The 21,570-nt window shown below is 42.0% G+C and overlaps 1 protein-coding gene across 1 annotated transcript in view; it reads left to right on the top strand.

The window, feature by feature from the left end:
* The first annotated feature begins 2,760 nt into the window (after window positions 1–2,760).
* ARHGAP6 (Rho GTPase activating protein 6) overlaps window positions 2,761–21,570 on the top strand; it is a 537,825-nt gene continuing 519,015 nt past the window's right edge. Inside the window, exon 1 of the mRNA XM_035288889.3 lies at window positions 2,761–3,652. Within this exon, the coding sequence (XP_035144780.1) occupies window positions 3,065–3,652 (588 nt within the window). The 5' untranslated portion in view covers window positions 2,761–3,064. The remainder of the gene's footprint in view (window positions 3,653–21,570) is intronic.

Below are 21,570 nucleotides of genomic sequence, written 5' to 3'. Positions count from 1 at the left end.
AGTCTTTCTTTCCCGCAAAACATCAACATCCCCCACCCCATGTATTAAAAGCACACATACTTACACTGAGATTTTAAAAGGACCCCCAGTCTAATTTGATTAATATTTAAAACAATTTACTCACTGTTCCCAACAGTGACACAAGTTTCCAGTTTCCTGGAGGGTCAGGAACATTTGGAAACTAGATGCTGAATTAACTGGCATGTGTCTGCTTCAAGCCCTACGAGTGCCAATAGAAGAACCCCTCCGCTGGTTGGCTCTCCAACACCGATGACCAAGATCACACTAGCCTATATAGTCATAGCAGGGGTGCGTTTGCTACCCCATGGTCATCATATGGGCTTAGAGAAATAGAACTTATATGAATCATCAAATACAATCACCAAGTTGCTCAAACCTCTTGAGTTACAACTGGTTCTGTGAAGTGATTCTGTTAACCATCTACCCTGAATGCCAAACTCCAATGAGGCATAACCATGCAATGAGGCATAACCATGCAATGGTATCCCAGTGGTAGAGACATTAAGTGTTTCCATTACTAGTGATAAGTTACACAGTTTTGTTACTAAAGAAGGGGCAGACAAGACCCAGCCACTTTTACATCTAATGTGACTTGTATGAGGAGAGAAGAAAGCCAATGCCAACAAGCCCCCAAGTGTAACTTGGCCTGTGTATGTAGTCAGGCAGGGGAGCAAGAGCTCTTTTTAAAGTCTGTGCCTCTCAGCAGCACAACTGATTGACAGCCACTGAAAATACTCAAGAGGCTCAGGGTGAGAAGAGATGGACAGTGATGGGGGATGGGAAACTAGAATCACACACTGTATTCAGGCAGCACATAGCTCGTTAAAGCTACTGGAAAAAACTCACCGGGTGCAGTCTGTCCCGCTGCGTTTACCAAAAACGAGTACAGCCAAGAACTGGGAGTCCGACGCCCTTTGTGGAGGTATAAAATTCTCCCAATTAGATTTCATGACACACCTCCAAAGTAGCTGAACACCTAGGAACACCAACACGCTTTTCAAAGAGTCAAAGTTAATTACTTTTCCACTGAAAATGTCATAGGGAATAGAGGAAGTCTTCCAAAATCAAACTTGGACAATTCTGGCAGATATGAAAGACAAATGTTCGGGTCAAACACCTGTATTTATACCTTCATTGTAATTTTTTTCTCCAAAATAAAAGAAATGGTAAAGGAAGGTTACCTTTACATTTGCATAAAATTTTCTTCATCCCTAAGTGATAAAAAAGGACACACACACAAAGTAGACGTTTCCAACATTATCTGCTCCCTGCTGAGATGGTTGTAAGATGCATTGCAAAGCTTAAAAGTGCAGCACTTTACCTCAAAAAGCCCTCCAAGACGAGGGTGAGGCTTTGTGCTTTATAGATTCCAGGGGTCCAACAGCGGGAGAAACTGCTCTCAGACTCAGCTCCTTGCCAGGAAGATTGATTTCACCACCGTTCTCCAGCTTCCCAGGACTGTGGCCACTGCGCGCTGCGCCCAGAGGAGTCCCAAAGCGGGACTCCCAGACAGATTGCTTTGGGAGCGCCAATCTCTGTAGCCTCAGGGCTGAAGCTGCGCCTGGCGCCTACCCCCTGCCCGGCCTCACTCACCCTTCCTCCTAGAGCACGTTTCAGCACGTGCTCAGGACCCCTTCCACGACGAGGACTCCTCCCCCCTCCACTTTCTTAGTAGGTCTACATCTCCAGCTCATTCATTGGCAGCCACTGCTTTTAGACTGAGTCTCCTATCTATCCTTCCTTTTTAAAAACAAAAACAGCCGGGGGAGGGGCAGTGGGGGCGCGGGGAGGAAAGGCAGGAGATTTAACTCCAACTTCAGAGCAACCGTGCCGGGCTGCCCATCTGACACCAGTGGGTGGGGTGCAATCTGACACCTCCCTTCCTTTCCAGAAACGTGAGTGGAGCTGGCGCGACCCTTAATCTGGGGGTGGGAAGGGCTGGTAGAAGGTCCGCACTTCCGTCCTCACGACTTTCTCCCCAGGAGACCCGGTATCTGCGGCAAACTGCCTACTCTCCGCGCCGCTGGCAGGTTTGGCGCCTGGAAAACTCTTCACGTTCTGCTTTCTCCTGCTCCTGGCTCCGCCCCAGCTCCAGCCCTGGCATTCCTCCAGCCCTACCCGTCCCGGCCGCCCCTTTCCCGCTGCCTCTAGTGCTAGCGTGCGGGGCATCTCCGCGTCTGCCCTGGGCCCAAGGCTGGGCTGCGAAGATTATGTTCCTCTCCGGCGGAACACGCGCACTCGGTCTTGGGGCTCTCTCCTGAGCTCCCTCCTCCACCGAGAGCGCTGAGCGCAGCTGGGAATTCTCTTCCACCGTGGGCACGCAGTCTTTGGAGGTCCTGGGAGCAGCACGCTCGGCGTCGTCACACCGCAGCAAGACTGAGACCCCGCGGGAACCTTGAGCTTGAAACCACCCTTGAGCCTCTCCAGTTGGAAGAGTGGGCGCAGCAGCCCAGCGGAGGCCAGGCGCGTAACCTCGGGCGCCGGGGCAAGGAGAGGGTGCTGGGTTCAGGAGCCGGAGGAAGTTCTCGCGGCGCCGGGAGCGCGGTGGACGCGCCCGGGGTGCACTCCCAGGCAGCCTCCTCCCTCGCTCTCGGGACTGTCCTCGGGCAGCAAGGAGGAGCTTGCTGGAGACTTAGAGGCTGTCCGGAGCCAGCAAGCAGGAGCGCCGCGTATTTGCCTCAGCTGGGAAGGGGGAGTGGCGCTGGCAGGCTGGAGTTGGGAACCCAGCGAGCGCCTGACCTTCCTCCTCTTCTTCCTGACCCTCTTCGCGTCTTGGGTTCCAGAGGAAGGTTGCAGCGGCTGCAGGAGGCCCCCAGACCCACTTTCCTAGAAGGCTGGTGATGGATCTGCTGCTTCTGCCCCCGCCGGGGCATATGGAGCGCGCCAGCGGCGCTTGAGCCAGCCTTTGCTCTCCACCACCCTGGACAAACCCCCACGGCCAGCCCCGCCTGGCAGCTTTGCCTGAGTCTCTTTGCGTTCCGGACCCAAAGCCACCAGCGTACTTCTCAGGGAGAAGGTGGTCCTCAGGCGCAGCCCCGCCGCGATGTCCGGGCAGAGCCTGCTGCACAGCGTCTTCTCTTGCTCCTCTCCTGCCTCAAGTAGTGCGGCCTCGGCCAAGGGCTTTTCTAAGAGGAAGCTGCGCCAGACCCGCAGCCTGGACCCAGCCCTGATCGGCGGCTGCGGGGGTGGCGAGGCGGGCGCCGAGGGCGGTGGGCGAGGGACCACGGCGGGCCGCCTCTACTCCCCATCACTCCCAGCCGAGGGTCTCGGCCCTCACTTGGCGTCCTCTCCCCGGGGTCCGCCCCCCAGGGCCACCCGGCTTCCTCCTCCTGGACCCCTTTGCTCTTCTTTCTCCACACCCAGCACCCCGCAGGAGAAGTCACCATCTGGCAGCTTCCACTTTGACTATGAGGTTCCCCTGGGTCGCGGCGGCCTCAAGAAAAGCATGGCCTGGGACCTGCCTTCTGTCCTGGCTGGGTCAGCCAGTAGCCGAAGCGCTTCGAGCATCCTCTGTTCCTCCGGGGGAGGCCCCAATGGCATTTTCACTTCTCCTAGGAGGTGGCTACAGCAGAGGAAGTTCCAGTCCCCACCTGACAGTCGAGGCCACCCCTACGTCGTGTGGAAGTCTGAGGTAAGGACCAGTGCTGCGCGTCCCAGGGCCCAAGGCTGGGCATCCCAGGCAGTTCCAGGGGACCGCCTTTAATTCCATTACATTTACAGAGCGAGGCACCCGCTAAGGGTTTTCCCTCTTTTACTTGCTAAATGGTGCCTAGAAATGAGACGTCCCTAGTGGCCACCTGCGTGTGTGTCTCGCAGGACTTGTTGGCTCCACTTTGGAGCAGTCGTAGGAGCTGGAAAAGGAGATGGTGTTCCGGTTTCCTGTTTGTGCTGTAGGCAATTTCAAAGGGTCACCTTATCCCTTCAACCAATGTTGATATTTTTCCAAACTCAAAGGATCTAATGCTAAGTTGTTTGTAAAGATTGGATGAAGTATATTTTGAAACATGTTTGCCATCTTTTTGTTCTATACAGAATTCAGAAACATTATTTTGGAGGGTGTCGTCAATTGTATGAGAGAGAGAGAGTGTGTGTGTGTGTGTGTGTGTGTGTGTTTGGGTGGCAGAGAGGATGAGAATTCTCTAGTTTTCACCTTTTCTTTCCCTAAAGGGGCAATTCCAGAAATCTGTGGTACTGAGTAGTAGTTTAACCTACGAGAAGAGGAAGAAAATCACTGTGTAGGGGTATGAAAGATCATGGAAATATGCTGATGCCTAAATTTTATTAAGAACAATTAGTAGTTTCGTGAAGAATCAACAATACATAGGGAACTCAGAGGGAGCTATGTGATACCTTTAAAATGTTTGCTGTCCAGTTAAGAAGAATGGTAAATTGAGCTATTGGGAAACTGTCACTGATGGCCACTTTGAAAACAGCACGCTTTCAGAGAATAAATACTAGTTGTTTTAAAAATGAACAGCCCCTATCCCTTTCACTCCACAAACTCCATAGATTTGCCTTGGATCTGTTTCCATAAAGGAAGGGAGATTCCATCAGTTGTAATTTAATATTTTAAAGTACAGTTAGCATTACAGAAATGAAATGAAATACCATGTAATTGCTGGAGATTTAGGCTAAATACACAACCAAGAAAAACTGTTTGAAAATAGCATATGAGATCATACTCAGCTGTGTTACTGTGAGATAACTGTTAGACTTTGGCTTTCACAGGCTGTCTTAGAGAAATAAGCATGACTTATCAGAATTATTAGCATCACGTATTATTAATGTTAGTTACTGTGTCAAAGTAACTGATGCTGTTAGGTGTTGGGGTGCAGATTACAAAAAACCAACAAATACTGCCAAGTCTTCTGCCCATTTTCTTGAGAAAGATAGACAGTAGAAAGGAAAGTTGCAGAGAAAGAAATGAAAAAGCAAGCCAACATTTTGGATTAGCTAGCCACTAACATTTGTGCGTAAAACCAATTGCATCACTAATAACGTTCCTGCTTTACTTAGCAACCATATACATATTTGCAATATAGTATACAGATGCTGCTCATTGCTGTTATCCTCAAAAGGCATTTGGCTGTAGATGATTTCACTTGTTGCAAATTATATCCTTACCATTAGCATCTCAATGGACAAGGATCTGATCTGCAGAAATACTGGGCAGCTTCTATTCCATACAGTGGGCAATCTGCACAAGACTCATCTACCATGTTTTTCACCTTTTTGCGGTGATTAAAAGTAAGGATGTAGCCATCTAGCAAAAGAACAAAATTTTCTCATAGAATGTGTGTGTGTGTGTGTGTGTGTGTGTGTGTGTGTGTGTTTGGTGGGAAGTGGGTGGAAATCCCTTTATGCTTGAGGCACACATGGAGTGATTGGATAGAACTCTAGCGTGGAGATCCAACCCTGGTTTTGTTTAATAAAGGCAAAGATATCCTACCATAAGCCCTGGATCTCTAATTTAATGGCCTGGATTACCTTTCAAAGGTTTAACGCCCTGGAATCCTCTCAAAAACCAAGAAAATGCATCTTACTGGGCACTGCCTGTCCTTTTCAATTGCAGGCAAGCTGGTTCTTTGGTCCTTAAAGGAGAATCCTTACTAATGACGTCAAACATCAGCAAATGAGCATCTTGCAAGGCTGCTTAGGGGCCAGAGGGAATATCCAGTTCATATAGATTTGGTTTTTAAACTTTTCTGGTTGCTCTGGCTCAGGGTTTCTCAGCCTTGGCACTATTGACGTTTGAAGCTGAATGATTCTTTGCTATGTGGCTGTCCTGGGTTTTCAGGCTTTTTAGCAGCATCCTTGGCCTCTTCCCACTAGATGCTAGCAGTGCTCCTCCAGACCAGTGTGACAACGAACAATGTCTCTAGAAACTGCTGAATATCCTCGCGGGGTCAAAATCGCCCTAGTTGAGAACTGCTGTGTTATTAAGGTTGAACATAGTACCCCATGCTGGCCATCAAGAGAGTGCTCACAAAAGTGTTTACAGCTGGCCTAAAGTTTGCCTGGGATCTTCGTTTGATTGCAAAACCACGAGGATCCCTCTGGAGTCATGTACCCTTTACAGGGTTCAAATTGTGTTTCTCTTCAATTGAATCCACAGGAAATTGTAAGAATTCACCTTCAGGTTTAGCCATTGATGGATCTCACCCATTTCCACTTTATTCTCTCAGAATATTGTCTGCTTTTAACCTAAATTGTTCATACAACAGCCCCTGCTCCCAAGACTCTCACAAATGCCTGCAGCTGTGTTACTTGTGCTCCCTCAAAGCTTACAAATGACCATTTTATGGCATAAACCTGGGAGATGTTAGGCAAAGTATGACCTTGTTAGCATTTCCTTACTGTTTCAGGATTGCTTTCACAAAATTTGATTCCTGGACATGCTGTGTAGATTACCTATTGAGTAGAAACATGGAGGAGATAAAGGGTAAATGGTACATGGTAACACAGTTGGAATATGTTTCTCAGCTTGTGTTCTTAGCAGCCAAGCTCATCGCCTGAGTCTAATCACAGGAAAGGGAATAAAGTCACATTTCAATCCTGAGCTTTTCTTAATTCTTGTTGATCAGAGCTGGGATTATGTCCATAGCTAACCTAGAGTTTGCCAACTTCTGCAACCTATAATTAAAATGATTTCTATATATCACTGGCATCTGTACTTTTCTTCATTCATGGCACAAGCATTTCTCGAGCATAAGCATTTCTGTAGGTATCAGGAATGCAGAGAGGCTACAATGTGGGGTTATCCCTTAAAGAGCTTACAGTCTAATTGAGGGACAGGTGAGTTAACTGATAGGGAGATTACAGAAGATCAGCACAGTGAGGGACTAGAGAGGGGAGGGTAATGATTCACTGTGCTTTGGGGGGCCTTGGAAGGATTCACTGTGCAAAGAACATTTGAAATTGATCCTCAAAGATGACTGCCATTTACAAGGAGAAGAAGGAAAATGATTCCTTGATGAGACAAAAAAGAGTGGACAGGCAAAGGAACAGAGGTGTTGGTGATGCTACAGTTCCCCACAAAGAGGAGTTAGAGGGCACTAAGTGCAATAATTTGTTTGGAGGAGGAGGTTAGGGCACCTGCAGTTTGATATATGTAGCAACCACATAGCTTTTCATGTAATAAAAGTCGGAACTAATAAAGTCAGAAATCAGACCTGTTGCGATTTTTTTTTTTTTTTTTTTTTTGGAGATAGAGTCTCACCCTGTTGCCCAGTCTAGAGTGCAGTGGCACGATCTCGGCTCACTGCAACCTTCGCCTCCCATGTTCAAGTGATTCTCCTGCCTCAGTCTTCCCAGTAGCTGGAATTACAGGCATGCACCAGTAGAGAGTAGGTTTCACCATGTTATCCAGCCTGGTCTTGCACTCCTATCCTCAAGCCATCTGCCTGCCTCAGCCTCCCAAAGTAATAGGATTACAGGCAGGAGCCACCACCCCCGGCCTCTATTGCAGGGATAATTATGGGTATGGATAAAAATGTGACACCAGTCAGAGCACAGTACTCATCCTCCAAGGAGCCCGTGGGCATCGCAACTGCAGAGAGTGAAAGCATATAGAATGTTTCCCAAGTGAAGTTTGGTGTGCCTGCAGCAGAGGATGTATCTTGCTGTGTGTAGGATAAAAATGTTCAACATGTAGGATAGAGGTAATTACAAAGAGTCTCACCGTGCTCTTCTCAGGAGTTTGGACTCTATGTTGATTCTTAACCTGGAGGTGACTTTGTCCCCAGGGGACATTTGGCAATGTTTGAAGACATTTTGGGATGTCACAAATGGAGGTGGTAGTGTACTAATTTCCTATCACTGCTGTAATGACCACAAACTTAATGGCTTAAAGCAGCACAAATTTACTGTCTTACAGTTCTGGACCTCAGAAATCCCATCAGGTTTCACCAGGCTAACTTCAAGGTGTTGGTCTGTGTTCCTTCTGAAGGCTCTAGGATCTGTTGTTCCTTTTCTAGTGGCCCCCTTCCTTCATTTTCAAAGCCATCCATGTTGCATCTCATCGACCCTTCTTGTGCGGTCATTTCTCTCACTGACTCTTTTCAGGACTCTTGAGATTGGTCTCTCCTGAATAATCTAGAATAATCTCATTATTTTAAAATCGGCTGAGTAGTGACCTTTAATTCCACCTGAAACCTTAATTTCCCTTTGCTATGATGTATTCACATGTTTCAGGGATTGGGGCATGGGCATTTTTGTTGGGACATTATTCTACCTACCACAGGGGAGTTCCTACTGGCATCTAGCAGGGAGGCTAGGGTTGCTTCTAAATACCCTACAGTGTACAGCCCCACAAAGAATAATCATCTGGCAGTCAATGTTAAGAGTGTTGAGACCGAGAAACCCTGCTGTACAGAGTGGGGGAAATTGGTGATTTTTAAGCATGAGGGTATAGCATGATCAGATGTGTTTTAGAGGTAAACTGGTGTCTTGGGGAGCATGGATTGGAAGCATGAAAGAAGTGGAGGACAGATCCTCAGAGGAGATGGGCATGGGGAAATCATGCCAAGAATCCTGTAAACCATTGGTAGTTGGCATATAAACATAACACTTTTACATTTCCCACATCTCCATGTTAGCAAATAGTTCTCTTGCATTGTTGATCTCCTGAAAAGCAGAACTGTTACTCATCTTTGAATTCTTAAAATCCGGCCCCTATACTTGGGGGAGATATTATCATAAAGACCAGTGGTACTCACCCAGGAGAAAGTTTGTACCCTAATGTATATTTGGCAATGTCTGGCATCATTTTTGATTGCCACAACTGGAGCAGGAGTGTGCTACTGGCATCTAATGGGTGTAGGGTGAGGATACTAAAAATACCCCAAAACACACACAGTGGCCCCCACTAACAAATACTTATCTTGCATAAAATGTCAATAGTGCTGAGGTTGAGATGTCCTGTATACAAGAAACTGAATTCTAGGTTTTGCTTTTCAGCACCATTTTTTTCTCATGCTTGTGGCTTTATTCTTGGTCATTTTCTTCTTCTTACCTAGTATATGTCAACCAAGGCTTGAAATTGGAAAAAATGACTTTCAAAAGGTATTAGCATATGAAAATATATGCAATGTCTAAATATATCTATTGGGAAGAATTGAATGGTAAATATATAATGATGGAGACTGGAATTAAACTTTAAAATGCAGCAGAGAGGAATATTGTGTTTAAAAATAGAGGCTCACTCATGTCACCAAAGAGGAAGTAATTAGAATAAGACAGCTTCAAAAATAAATTGACAAAAATTGTTTTACAAGGATTTTTGTGTGAAATCGGTATAATACTTTATGGTTTTTAAGTTAGAAAAAAAGTTATTCAACTTTCACACACAGTCTCTCGGACTATCTCTGCTAGAATTCCTTCTGAAGGCAATTTTTAATTTAAATGGAGAATACTCTGAAGATAGCTTCTCAGATGCCTTAGAACTGAGTTTTCACCAGCATTTTGGGATCTGAGGGTTGGAAAGAGCAAAGTTTAGGCTCAGAAAGAACCTTGGGTAGCATCTAGCTCCAAACTGCTTATTTTACAGTTGAAGAAAGGGACTGTAAAGCTTATGCCACTCAAACTCAGGCGAAGAGCCAAGGGCAGAACCACCCTGAAATCCTTCTTGACTCTCTATATAAACTGCCAAGCTTCTGGAAAACATGTGACCATGACTACTTTTGTTCTCTGGTGAGCAACTTAAACCCTGGCAATCTCTTTTCTATCCCCTCTACTTACTGAAACCATTCTCTTAAAGTTCTGTAAGTTCCAAGAATCTTCTTAGACCTCTTTGGCTAGACTTCTGGGCAAAACTGAGAACACCATCTCCCCTCCCTCCTCCTCCTATCCCCATCACACACAGGTAATCTCAATTTTCTCCTTACCTTTCTTCCTACTCTTCTGTCTCCAGGAATTGTCTTTGGCCATCCCTACAGTTCTGTGATTTGCCTTCAGGTCATTTTCCCTTGATTGTCCCATTTACTTTTGTGACTTCAACCATCATCCCTCTATGGGAGACTCCTCACTCTGTGCCTAGCCAGAATCTTGTAGTCGAGTTCCCAATATATATTTTCTGATTTCTTCCTAGATACCTGCTCATCATGCCCAATGGGCTGAAATTCGACATGTCTGAAACAGGACAAATCAGCTCCCCTTTCCTCTGAACATGTTTCATTTTATGTGTTCCTTATTTTGGTTGGTATCACCATTCTTCTGCTTGCCTAGGTTTACCAGGCCAGAATGGCTGTACTCCCCCCCCTTTTGTTTCCTCTTCTCCTCTTCCATAAGTTTTCAAATCCTGTAGTGTGTACTTCCCATTTGCTCCATTCTAAAAAGGATTTGAAGTAGAATGTGTCTGAGTTCTTACATCCCTCTCCAACTGTTCATTCACAACATCACTGCCTGGTTTGGGTCCTCATTTGCTGTGGCCCCTTTCTTAGTCACCCTGCCTTCAGTTTCTCCCTGTTGCCATCTTGACCTTAACCTCAGACGGCACAATTGTAATCATGTTAATCCCTGATTGAAAACATTTGATGGGTCTCAGAGTGTACAGAATAAAATCCAAATTACTTAGCTAGTCATTTCAGTACCTTTTACAACATAATCTCAGCCTGCCTTGTCCCAGGAACTCTAGTCCAGCAAAGCCAAGTTGGGCACTCAACCAGTTAGTCATCAAATATTTATTGCATGCCAGCTATGCAATGGACACTAGAAATGTATGTGAAGCAAACAGGGATGGCTCTGCAAGGTGGTCCAGTTTATGAAAGTAATACCTTCAAATCAATTAACCTCTATAGTTTTTCAGAGTGTTGTGGCATTATGATGAGAAAACTGTGGTAGACAGAACAATGTTCCCTGAAGATGTTTATGTCCTAATCTCTAGAACCTGTAAATATGCCACTGTACATGGCAAAAGGGATTTTGAAGATGCAAGATTATCATAGACTGTCTGGGTGTGGCCATGTAATCACAAGGATCCTTAGAAGTGGGAGGCAGTAGGGTCAGAGTCAGATAAGGAGAAGTGAGGATGAAAGTAGGGAGAGAGACAGAAAGAGAGAGAGAGAGGAAGTGGGGAGGGGGAGGGTGATGAGAGAGATTTTGAAGATGCTACACTTTTGGCTTTGAAGATGGAGGAAGCAGCCATAGCCCTTGGCTGTACCAGTCCCCAGAAGCTGGAAAAGGCAAAGCAATGGATTCTTAGAATGTGTAGGAGGAATATAGATCTACTGACATCTTGATCCTAGCTCAGTGAGACTTTTGACCTTGAGGACTGTAGGAGAACATGTGAGTTGTTTTATGTTAAAAATTTGTGGTAATTTTGAGCAGCGATAGGAAACTGATACAAGGACTAAACAGGTGTGGGATCTCTCAACTGAAAGCATTGGATAAGGAGGCATTTGCCAAACAAAAAGAAAGGGCACAGCCCTCCTGCAAGAAGGAATGGCCTGTACTAAAGAGGGAACATAGCATGCTTCAAGAATTTAGAGAAATCCAACTAGAATGGATTATGGGAGTGGGAAGATGGTGAAGAGTAAGTTTCGCTGGACTTTGAGCTTAATGATATGGATTTCACCATTTAATGTAAAGATTCCCCACACAGATTTTGTTTCCTCTCCTTCTCACTTTACTTTTGATAGCTTGGTCCCATATCTTCCTGAGAAGGCTCCATCTGTACTTTATGGCTCAGCCAGATGCCACCAAATAAATGAGTTTGACTCTGGTACATGTCATGACACATTCAGGGTTTGCACGAACAGAAACTCATGTTTTCATGGTGAGATTCACATTCTTCCAATCTGGTGCTTGAATAAGAAAAAGTGTGCTTCATATTAACATGTAGTAATGACTGAGGGAGTCTGCATGCAGATAGCAGTTCTCCCAGATTCCCATCCCTTTGGGGCATGACATCTTGTTCTAAAATTTACTGCATATTCTCTGAGCCATTACTTAGATAAAGAGAGTGAGACTGTGATTACAACTACGTTACGATATGGCAGAAAAACCCTTGGAATGTAATGTGTGAAAAATGAAATTAGTTGTTGTGTTATCTGGTAAAGAATAATGTTTTAATTAGCAATTGGGAAATGTGAATCAAAATCACAATGAGATATCATTTATACTCACTAAGATGGCAATAATAAAAAAGATAGATAATAACAAGTGTTGACAAGATGTGGAAAAATTGTAACTCTCATACATTGCTGGTGAGAATGTAACATGACACAGCACCTTTGGGAAGCAGTTTGGCAATTCCTCAAAAAGTTAAACAGTTATTCCATAGCTCAGCAATTCCATTTCTAGGTATATACCTAAGAGAAATGAAAATGTATGTCCACACCAAAACTTGTATATGGATGTTATAGCAGCATTATTCATAATAGCCAAATGGTAGAAACAATCAAATAGTAATCAATGAATGGATCAATAGTTAAACAAAATGTGATCAATGAAAAATTACTCAACAATAAAAAGGAATGAAGGACTGATGAATGCTATGCCTTGGATGAATTTTGAAAACCTTATGCTAAGTGAAAGAAGCTGGTCATAAGGGTCCCCATATGGTATAATTCTATTTGCATGAAATGTCTAGAACAGGCAAATGCATAGAGACAAAAAGACTACTTGTCAGAGGCTCGTAGGGAGGGATATGGAGTGACAGCTAATGGGTACAAGGTTTCTTCTTAGGATAATGAAAATGTTCTTGAATTAGATACAGGTGATGGCTGAACAATCTTGTGAATATACTAAACAAGCACTGAATTATACCCTTTAAAAGAGTGAATTATATGGTCTGTGAATCTTACCAAAAAATTATATCTATAACTTTCAGAAAATATACTAAATATTGTTGCCATGTCTTGTTTTCAATAAAACATAAACATAAATGTAGAAGAGCAGTTATGTAGTCAGTTGAAGCTCCATGTATTCAACATGAAGCGAGGGAGGTAGTACCAGCCTCTGGCAGATTCAACAGAAGAGTGAGCAGTCAGCCGTGGAATGTTCTGAGATTGGTTACTGTGGAAATTATATGTCCTGATTATTGCCCTTTGAAAGCAAGCACAGAGAAGCTATTAAAAGATTGCTTTTTCAGAAGGGGCAAAGATTTTTAAAACTACTTAGAATCTTGCAAAATTGCCTGGCCATATCTCACATGAACAATTAAAAAGCCAACGATTTTCAAGAGCCACTAGAAGTAACAGCAATTCTAGAAAGCACCCATCAAATGATATGCTGATGGATCCAAGAGGAGAATGCTGAGCCTAAGAAGCTATCCAACTCTTTGGAGAAATCGGAAGTGAATTGAATTACGTGGCCTGATGGATCAAAAAAATAACATGTTTTCATTTCTGTAGAACTGGGCAGCTCATAGAAACAGGTGAATTAATACAACCCAGAGGAGCTAACTGTAAATTAGCATTGTATCAGTTCTCAGCTTGTGTTGCTGATAACTTCATCCCTCAGGGGTTTGAGAAACAGCTGGGCAAGCTGGTACTTTGAGGCCCAGATGTAGGTGGAGAAGGGGAAAGAGAAGCATTGGACAACAATAGCCATGCTGCCTCAGAGTTTAATATAACAAGGCCTTTACTATAGCTAATAATTTGATTCAGGGAAATCTTGGACTGGGCCACCAGACTTTCTGAGCAAAGTATAATTTTGCTCAAATTGGAACTTCCAGGTGATTCCTTGCTCACTTATTTCACTCAAATAATCATTGATGGGTGATGATGATGATGATAAACAAAATAACAATTAGCATTTGTAGAATGCACACCAGTTTTGTGTTCTTAGAACAACTCTGTGGGGTGATAGTATCAACCTTCATTTTATGGGTGAGGACACTGAGACTCAGATGCAGAGGTAGCCAGATTTAGCTGCAGAGAAAATGAAGTGAATCGGGTTAGCTAGACTCTGAACCAGACTGCCTAGGTTCAAATCGCAGCTCTATTCTGATGTTAAACAAATTATTAAGCCCCTTTTGTGCCTCAGTTTCTTCATCTATCAAGTGGGGATGACGAAAGTGCCTACCTCAAAGAGGTTTTCTGAGGATTTCACGTCATAATTACCTGGAAAGTGCCCAGCACATAGGAGTGCAAGTCTGAATAACATTAGAGATGTGGTCACACAGCTAGGAAGCAACAAAGGTAGGACTTAAGCTAAAGAATTAATTTAGTCGAAAATACTTTATTGTGTGCCTACTATGTGTGCCAGGAACTTTGGTCTTTCCACCATGGCAGCTGAAGAGGGTGTAGGTGATCAGCGACTCAGTGAGTAAGCCGAGCTGCATCAGACAACAGCAGAAGACAAGTGAGACTTTATTTTGTAAGCTGTTAAATAAGGTATAGTTTTTATGGTAGGCATTGGAGTGACAGTAGGCCTAGTGACTTGGAACACAGGAATTTGTCAGACTTGTATTGTGGATTTGGTGTAACCTAAGGCATGCCAACAGACCAAGGGGCTGCCTTCATTCCAATACATGGTAACTTCACTGCATTTAGACACTTTTTTTAGTAGAACATTGAGAATGTTGCAAACTGGAAAGTTCCCAGTCCAGCCTTTGTTCTTTAGCTGGTAAATGGCAGTGTGCTTCTCATTTCAAGCCAGGTGTGTTTTCATTTCCACATGCTACAGTTATTACATGAAACCAAGTTGACTGCTTTTCGGGTGCATCTCCACAACATCTCCAGGGGAACAAGGCAGCAGCACTAAGTTAAGATAATCCTATCTACAATCAGACCCTCTTTTTTCTCAAAATCTAAATGTAACCTCCATTAGCATTTCTAGACTTATTTTAGCATTCTATGAGCAAATAGAAAATTAGGAGGAAAAAGCCCTTGAAAGTCCTCTGTCTATTCCAAACATTCATGTCATGCTTAAATCCCATCTACAACACCCCCAGTCTATGCCTACCTATCACCTGCAGAGACCTTCATGGTTCTGCCTTTAGATTATAATGGACATAAAAATTCTACCTGGAACTGTGTTCACAACCAGTCTCCCTGAAACTTTCATCATGTCACAGACAAATTCTGCCTCTTTGGTTTTACAAATAATCACCAATACCACGTTATTATTGTTGCTAAGGAAGTACGGGTTGGCATAGCTTTCTTAGCATCAACACAAAAGTTTGGGTCATATTTTCTCTCTGGCAGATGAGAACTGTGAACATATCCAACAATAACTGGAAAATATTTTAAACTAAACTTAAACTATTCCCCCAAAGACATTTTGCAAACCACTTATAGAAACTAGGATTAGGTAGAGAATCCTTCCCCATTGCTTGTTTTTGTTGGGTTTGTTAAAGGATTCCCTATTCAGTAAATGGTACTGGGATAACTGGCTAGCCATATGTAGAAGATTGCAACTGGACTCCTTCCTTTCACCATATATAAAAATTAACTCAAGGTAGATTAAAGACTTAAATGTAAAACCGAAAACTATAAACACCTTGGAGGATAACTGAGGCAATACCATTCAGGACATAGGCATGGGCAAAGATTTCATGACAAAGACAAAACCAATTGCAACAAAAGCAAAAACTGACAAATTGGTTTTAATTAAACTAATGAGCTTCTGCACAGCAAAAGCAACTATCAGCAGAGTAAACAGATAACCTATAGAATGGGAGAAAATGTTTGCAATCTATGCATCTGATAAAGGTCTAATATCCAGCATCTAAAAGGAACTTAAATACATTCGCAATAAAAAAACAATGCCATTAAAAAGTGGGTGAAGTATATGAACAGACACTTTTCAAAAGAAGGCATAAATGTGGCCAACAATCCTGTAAGGAAAAGCTCTATGTCGCTGATGATTAGAGAAATGCAAATCAAAGCCACAATGAGATACCATCTCATACCACTCAGAATGGCTACTATGAAAAAGTAAAAAAAATAACAGATGCTGGCGAGCTTGTGGAGAAAAAGGAATGCTTATACGCTGTTGGTGGGAGTGTAAATTAGTTGGACCACTGTGGAAGACAGTGTTGTGATTCCTCAAAGACCTAAAGACAGAACTACCATCCAACCCAGCAATCCCACCACTGGGTATATACCCAAAGGAATATAAATCTTTCTATTATAAAGATACATGCATGTGCACATTCATTGCAGCATCATTCACAATAGCAAAGACATGGAATCAACCTAAATCACTGTCAATGATAGACTGGATGAAGAAAATGTGGTACATATAAACCATGGAATACTATGTAGCCATAAAAAAGAATAAGATCATGTCCTTTTCAGGAACACAGATACAACTGGAGGCCATTATCCTTAGCAAAACTAACTCAGGAACAGAAAACCAAATACCACTATGTTTTCATTTATAAGTGGGAGCTAAGTGATGGGAACTCATGGACACAAACAAGGGAACAACAGACACTGGGGCCTACTAGAGATTAAAGGGTGGAAGGTAGGAGGAGATCAGGAAAAATACCTAATGAGTACGAGGCTTAATACCTGGGTGATGAAATAATCTGTACAGCAAAACCCCTGTGAGACAAGTTTACCTATATAACAAACGTGCACATGTACCCCTGAACCTAAAATAAAATTTAAATTAAAATAAAAGAAACCTAGGATTAGAACTCATGGTCTCTAGGTTCCTGCTGCTGATGCAATGAATCAGGTTTCTTCATTTCATGATTTATAAGAGAGCTCAAAGACAGGTGCAGTTTTAATATCATATGAGAGTGTTATTCTGGGCATTTCAGCAAGTCTAATGTTTTCATATATTGTCAGTAAATGATATTATCAGAATGTGTCAAAATGCTGAGAAAGCAAACATGAAAGGTAATATGAAATTTATCCACAGGCTTGAAGGTCACAAAGTGTGATGTGAGTCCCAGATCAGCTCCAGACACTCCAAGGTATGAGCTCAGCAAATATACTGTTCTTCTGCAATGGCAATATTTTAATCTTCTAATTTATTATTCAGTTGGAAATATATTACTTTTCCTCATGCAGCTGAAAGTATATGGTGAAATACAGGTATAGTGTTATGGAAATGATCAAATATTTAGGTTCTTGTTCAGGTTTCTCTTAGCCGAAATTAGTTATTCAGAATTACAAGTTTTAAAAAATGTGAAATAGTTTATTTTTTATGAAATATTCTGTTTTGGTACTTCCTGGGGAGAGCTTGATGCAGGAGAGTTAATGGGTCTTGATTGTCTAGTTTGCCCTTCCTCATCAAGAAATAGCCTTTTGTACAGAAAATGTTTAAAATCCTACTGTGTATTTTGCTCTCCTTATCAGGTTATCATTTCTAATTTATATAAAGATACGGTAGATGTTGCTTATATAAATGTTCATTGTCTGAATCTAAAACCAATCTAAAAATAGTTATTTTTTAAAAAAGTTCTTTGAATAAGAAAGTTGAGTGGTTAGGCCAGGTGCAGTGACTCATCCCCTTGAAAGCAGGCTGAGGCAGGAAGATCATTTGAGGCCAGAAGTTTGAGACCAACCTGGGCAACATAGTGAGACCCCATATCTACAAAGGAATTTAAAAAATCAGCTGGGTGTGGTGGTGAGTGCTTATATTCCTGCTACTCGGAAGGCTGAGGCAAGAGGTTTGCTTAGGCCCGGGAGTTCAGTGTTGCAGTGAACCATGATCATGCCATTGCACTCCAGCCTGCAACAGAGGGAGACTCTGTCTAAGAAAAAAAGAAAAAGAAAGTTAATCTCAAAAACAAAAAACAAACAAACCCAGAAACTTGAATGGGCAAGAATAATAAATTAATATATTTGCAAAGATTCCTTCTAATTAATTAATTAAATGTTTTTACACAATATTTTTACAATGCAGAAAAGTTATTTTTTATTTAAAAAGACTTCTTACAGAGTTTTAGATCACAATCTATTCATATAATTTCTCTATTTGTGCATACATATAACTTTTAATAATAACTATCTTTATAATAAAAAATGAAAGGTTTGTTATTACCATATATAATTGGAGCAATGTGGATACATTATTTTTATGAAAATACAACTTTTAAAAACTTTGTGAAGAAAGTACAAGTGTGGAAAAAGCTCTGTTTCTCAGTCTGAGTTTTCCCAAAGGCAGGTCCTGGGTGAATGCAGTTTATTTGGGAGGTAATCTCAGGAAGTAGTGGAGAAAAGAGAATGAAATGGGAAAGGAAGGCAAGTAAAGTTGTATCATGGAACTTGTAATTGTGGGAAAAGGAATGGTTCAGGTTCCACCAGGAATGCTGGGAAGTGTGTAGAATGCCTTTCGAGATGATCTACCCATGTTTTAATTCTCTATTGCTGCATAACAAACCACCCCCAAACTTAGTGGCATGATTCTGTGGGTCAGGAATTAGAACACAGCTCAGCTGGGTAGTTATTGGGCTCTGCATGGCATCAGCTGGGTTTGCTCACTTGGCTGCTTTCAGCTGGCATCTGGGATGCCTGGGAAGTTCAAGCTGTATTCATTTACAGTGATTCTCCATGTGGCCCTTCTGTCTCCAACTGACCAGTTTGAGCTTTTTCTCTGCATGTCGGTCTCGTGGCATTTGATCAGAGTGAGTCACAGGGCCAGCCCAGATTCTAGGGCAAGGGAAAAAGAGTCTACCCCTTGATGGAAGAAGTGAAAAAGAATTTGTGGTCTTCTTTAATCTGCCACAAGCTAAAGGATGGGAAGCTGGAGAATGTCTCCACTGGTTTTCATGTTCCATTGGTTAAAATTGCTTCTGGGGTTTTAACTACCTCGTGCTTCTTACATATGATGAGGTGTGCACTAGAGATGAATCACTAGCAGCATACAAGGTCAGTCCAAGCTTGCAAAGAACTGCCCAGCATAGTTGCAGCAGCACTCAAAAACTTTAGCACAGGTTCCTGGGGAGTAGCATTTAGAATCAGTCACCCATAATCTTAGCTACTCAAAAACATAACTGGAGGACAATATGATCTTAGACAAGCCTGGGATCAAATCCCAGGGCCACTATTTATTTGGTGTGAATTTCGGTTTTCTCAGTTTAAGGAGAATATAACAGTATGCACTATGTAGGAGATTGTGAAATGAATTGGTGGGGGTACATGTGGTATAAGGGGTCATGTAAAAGTGTCTGTTGTTTATTACTATATTGAATTAGTTCTCAAATGCTGCCATAGGAAGATGCATATCAATTTTATGATGCTTCAAGGGGAAGCGTGGAGGCAACAATACTATGGTAAATATGGATAACAATTGTAAGATGCAATTTTAGGTTTTTTAAAGTGTAGAGAAAATATGTAGCAGTTGGAGAATTATGATATAGTATAGTTTATCCTCTACATTCATGGAAACTAAGAAATAAACTTTGGCAACAGTTTTATTCCTGGCAAAATCTTGGTAATATTTTTAATACTTTAACAAAACTTATAATTGATACATAACAGTTGTACATATTTATGTGGTACAGTGTGATATTTCAGTGCATGTATACATTGTACAATGACAAATTCGGGCTAATTACTGTGTCTACCACTTTAGACATTTATTATTTATTTGTGGAGATAGCATTCTATACCTTCTAGCTATCTTGAAATGTACACTTTATTGTTATTAGCTCTAGTTACCCTACTTACTGTACAATAGAACACCAGAACTTATTTTTCCTAACTGTAACTTTCAAATACTTTAAACTGAAATATAGAACTTACTTAGATTTTTATCAGTTTTTCCACTAATTTTTTTTCCTGCTCCAGGATCTGATGCAGAATCTCACATTACATCAGGCTGGCAAGGCTTCTTAGTCTCCTCCAATCTGTCTTTATTTATTTTTCATAAGCTTGCCACTTTTTGAAAAGTATTGGCCAGGTATTTTGAAGAATGTCCCTCAATTTCAGTTTGTCTGACATTTTGCATGATTAGAACGGGATACTGGGAAGAATACACAAAACGTCATTTGAACACCAAGTGTCACTGTTTATCTATGTTAGTAAAATCCAAGGTTTCTATTATTGGTGATGCTTTTCACCCAATCAGACCTCATTCTCCTGTCCCATCTGCCTGGTTGCATGGATATATGCTTGTTGATAAGATGTAATACGGAAGGCTGTGCTAAGGGACTGAAAAAAGCCACCTTATAAAATGACCCCATTAGCAACCAACTGACTTCATTGGCCCTTCAGGTGGATTATCTTCTCTGTAATTTGGATTTGCCTGCCCCTTTTTTCCATTACATGGGAAGCTCTCTGGCAGGCTATTGATTTGTGTGTCATTATTGCCTCCCTGGGGCATCAATAGCATGTCTTTAGGTGCTGCATTTGTTAATGTGTGAGGCTGGGAGAAATCCAAGATGAAAATACTCCTTGTCATTCCGTTATCAGAAGGGGGAGGGAGAGCTAAGCTGTGAGTACATACTCATTTACATCAGCAACATTCCTCCGTGCTCATTGGTTGCTTACTTCTCTCTTATTAAGAGTGCTAGAATAAACACACAATTCTACCAAAATATTAGCAGTGTGTGCTGTTTTCTTTCACTTGCCGGGATTGTTTTATAATAAATACCATTGGAAAAAATACCGCTGGCAAGCATCCTCAGCAATTACGTTAACATCTTGAGAATGAAGTATGGTTTTGGAAGGTTCTTTGCAAAGAGAAGCAGAACATGTCTGGTTTTTATTGCATTCCTTGAATATACTGATCTTGTTACCTATGAGTTTTTCACTTAAGTATTTCTTTTGTTGACAAAAATTGATGTCATTATTTTGTACGATATTCACTAATTAATTAAATATATTTTGGAAGACAAATCTAACATAAAGCTTCCTTTAAAATGAAGTGGCACTAAAACAGGTTCATAATGGGCTTTCATGGTAGGAATTTGTAGATTAAATCAGATATTCGTGCTTATCAAAATGTTTTAGTCAAATGGAATAAATGAGTTTTCTCAACAATGTTTTTTGTTTGGCCTATATCATGTCTTAATTTATTTAAACTCTCTATCATTTAGAGGTACAAAATGTTGTTTCTATCCCCTGCTGAACCCCAGTTCCATATTTCTATTTGCAAACAAAATGTTTCTACTTGTTAATTCCACCATCACTTCAAACTCTAAATGTTTAAAATAATTGCCAGTCCATTCCCCCAACAAAGAAAAGTAAATACATGAACAACACAAACCACAAACAGCCCTTTCTTTAAACCTTCCTGTTTTCTTTTGTAATAACCATTTTTGTAACCTTGGAATCTTGAACAAATTTCTCATTGTTCCTCTGCATTTATATTCTGTATTCAAATGATCCCCAAGACTTGTCTGTTTTTCTAGGCAATGTTTACATTTAGCCTTTTCTCTCTGCTTCACTGGGCACTGGCCCTCGTTTCTCATGCTGGGTGATATGGTTTGACTCTGTGTCCCCATTTACATCTCATCTCGATTTGTAATCCCCTCACCTCGAGGGAGGGAGGGACCTGTAATCCGTATCGATGGAGAGAGGTGATTTGATCATGGGAGTGATTTTCCCCACGCTGTTCTCATGTTAGTGACTGAGTTTTCAAGAGAGCTGATGGTTTTATAAGCATGTTGAAGTTCCTCCTTCCCTTTTCTCTTTCCTGGCACCG

This window comes from Callithrix jacchus, chromosome X (genome assembly GCF_049354715.1).
Source record: "Callithrix jacchus isolate 240 chromosome X, calJac240_pri, whole genome shotgun sequence".
NCBI lineage: Eukaryota > Metazoa > Chordata > Mammalia > Primates > Cebidae > Callithrix > Callithrix jacchus.
Note: the sequence above shows the minus strand (reverse complement) of the source record. Positions and strands in the feature narration are given on the sequence as shown.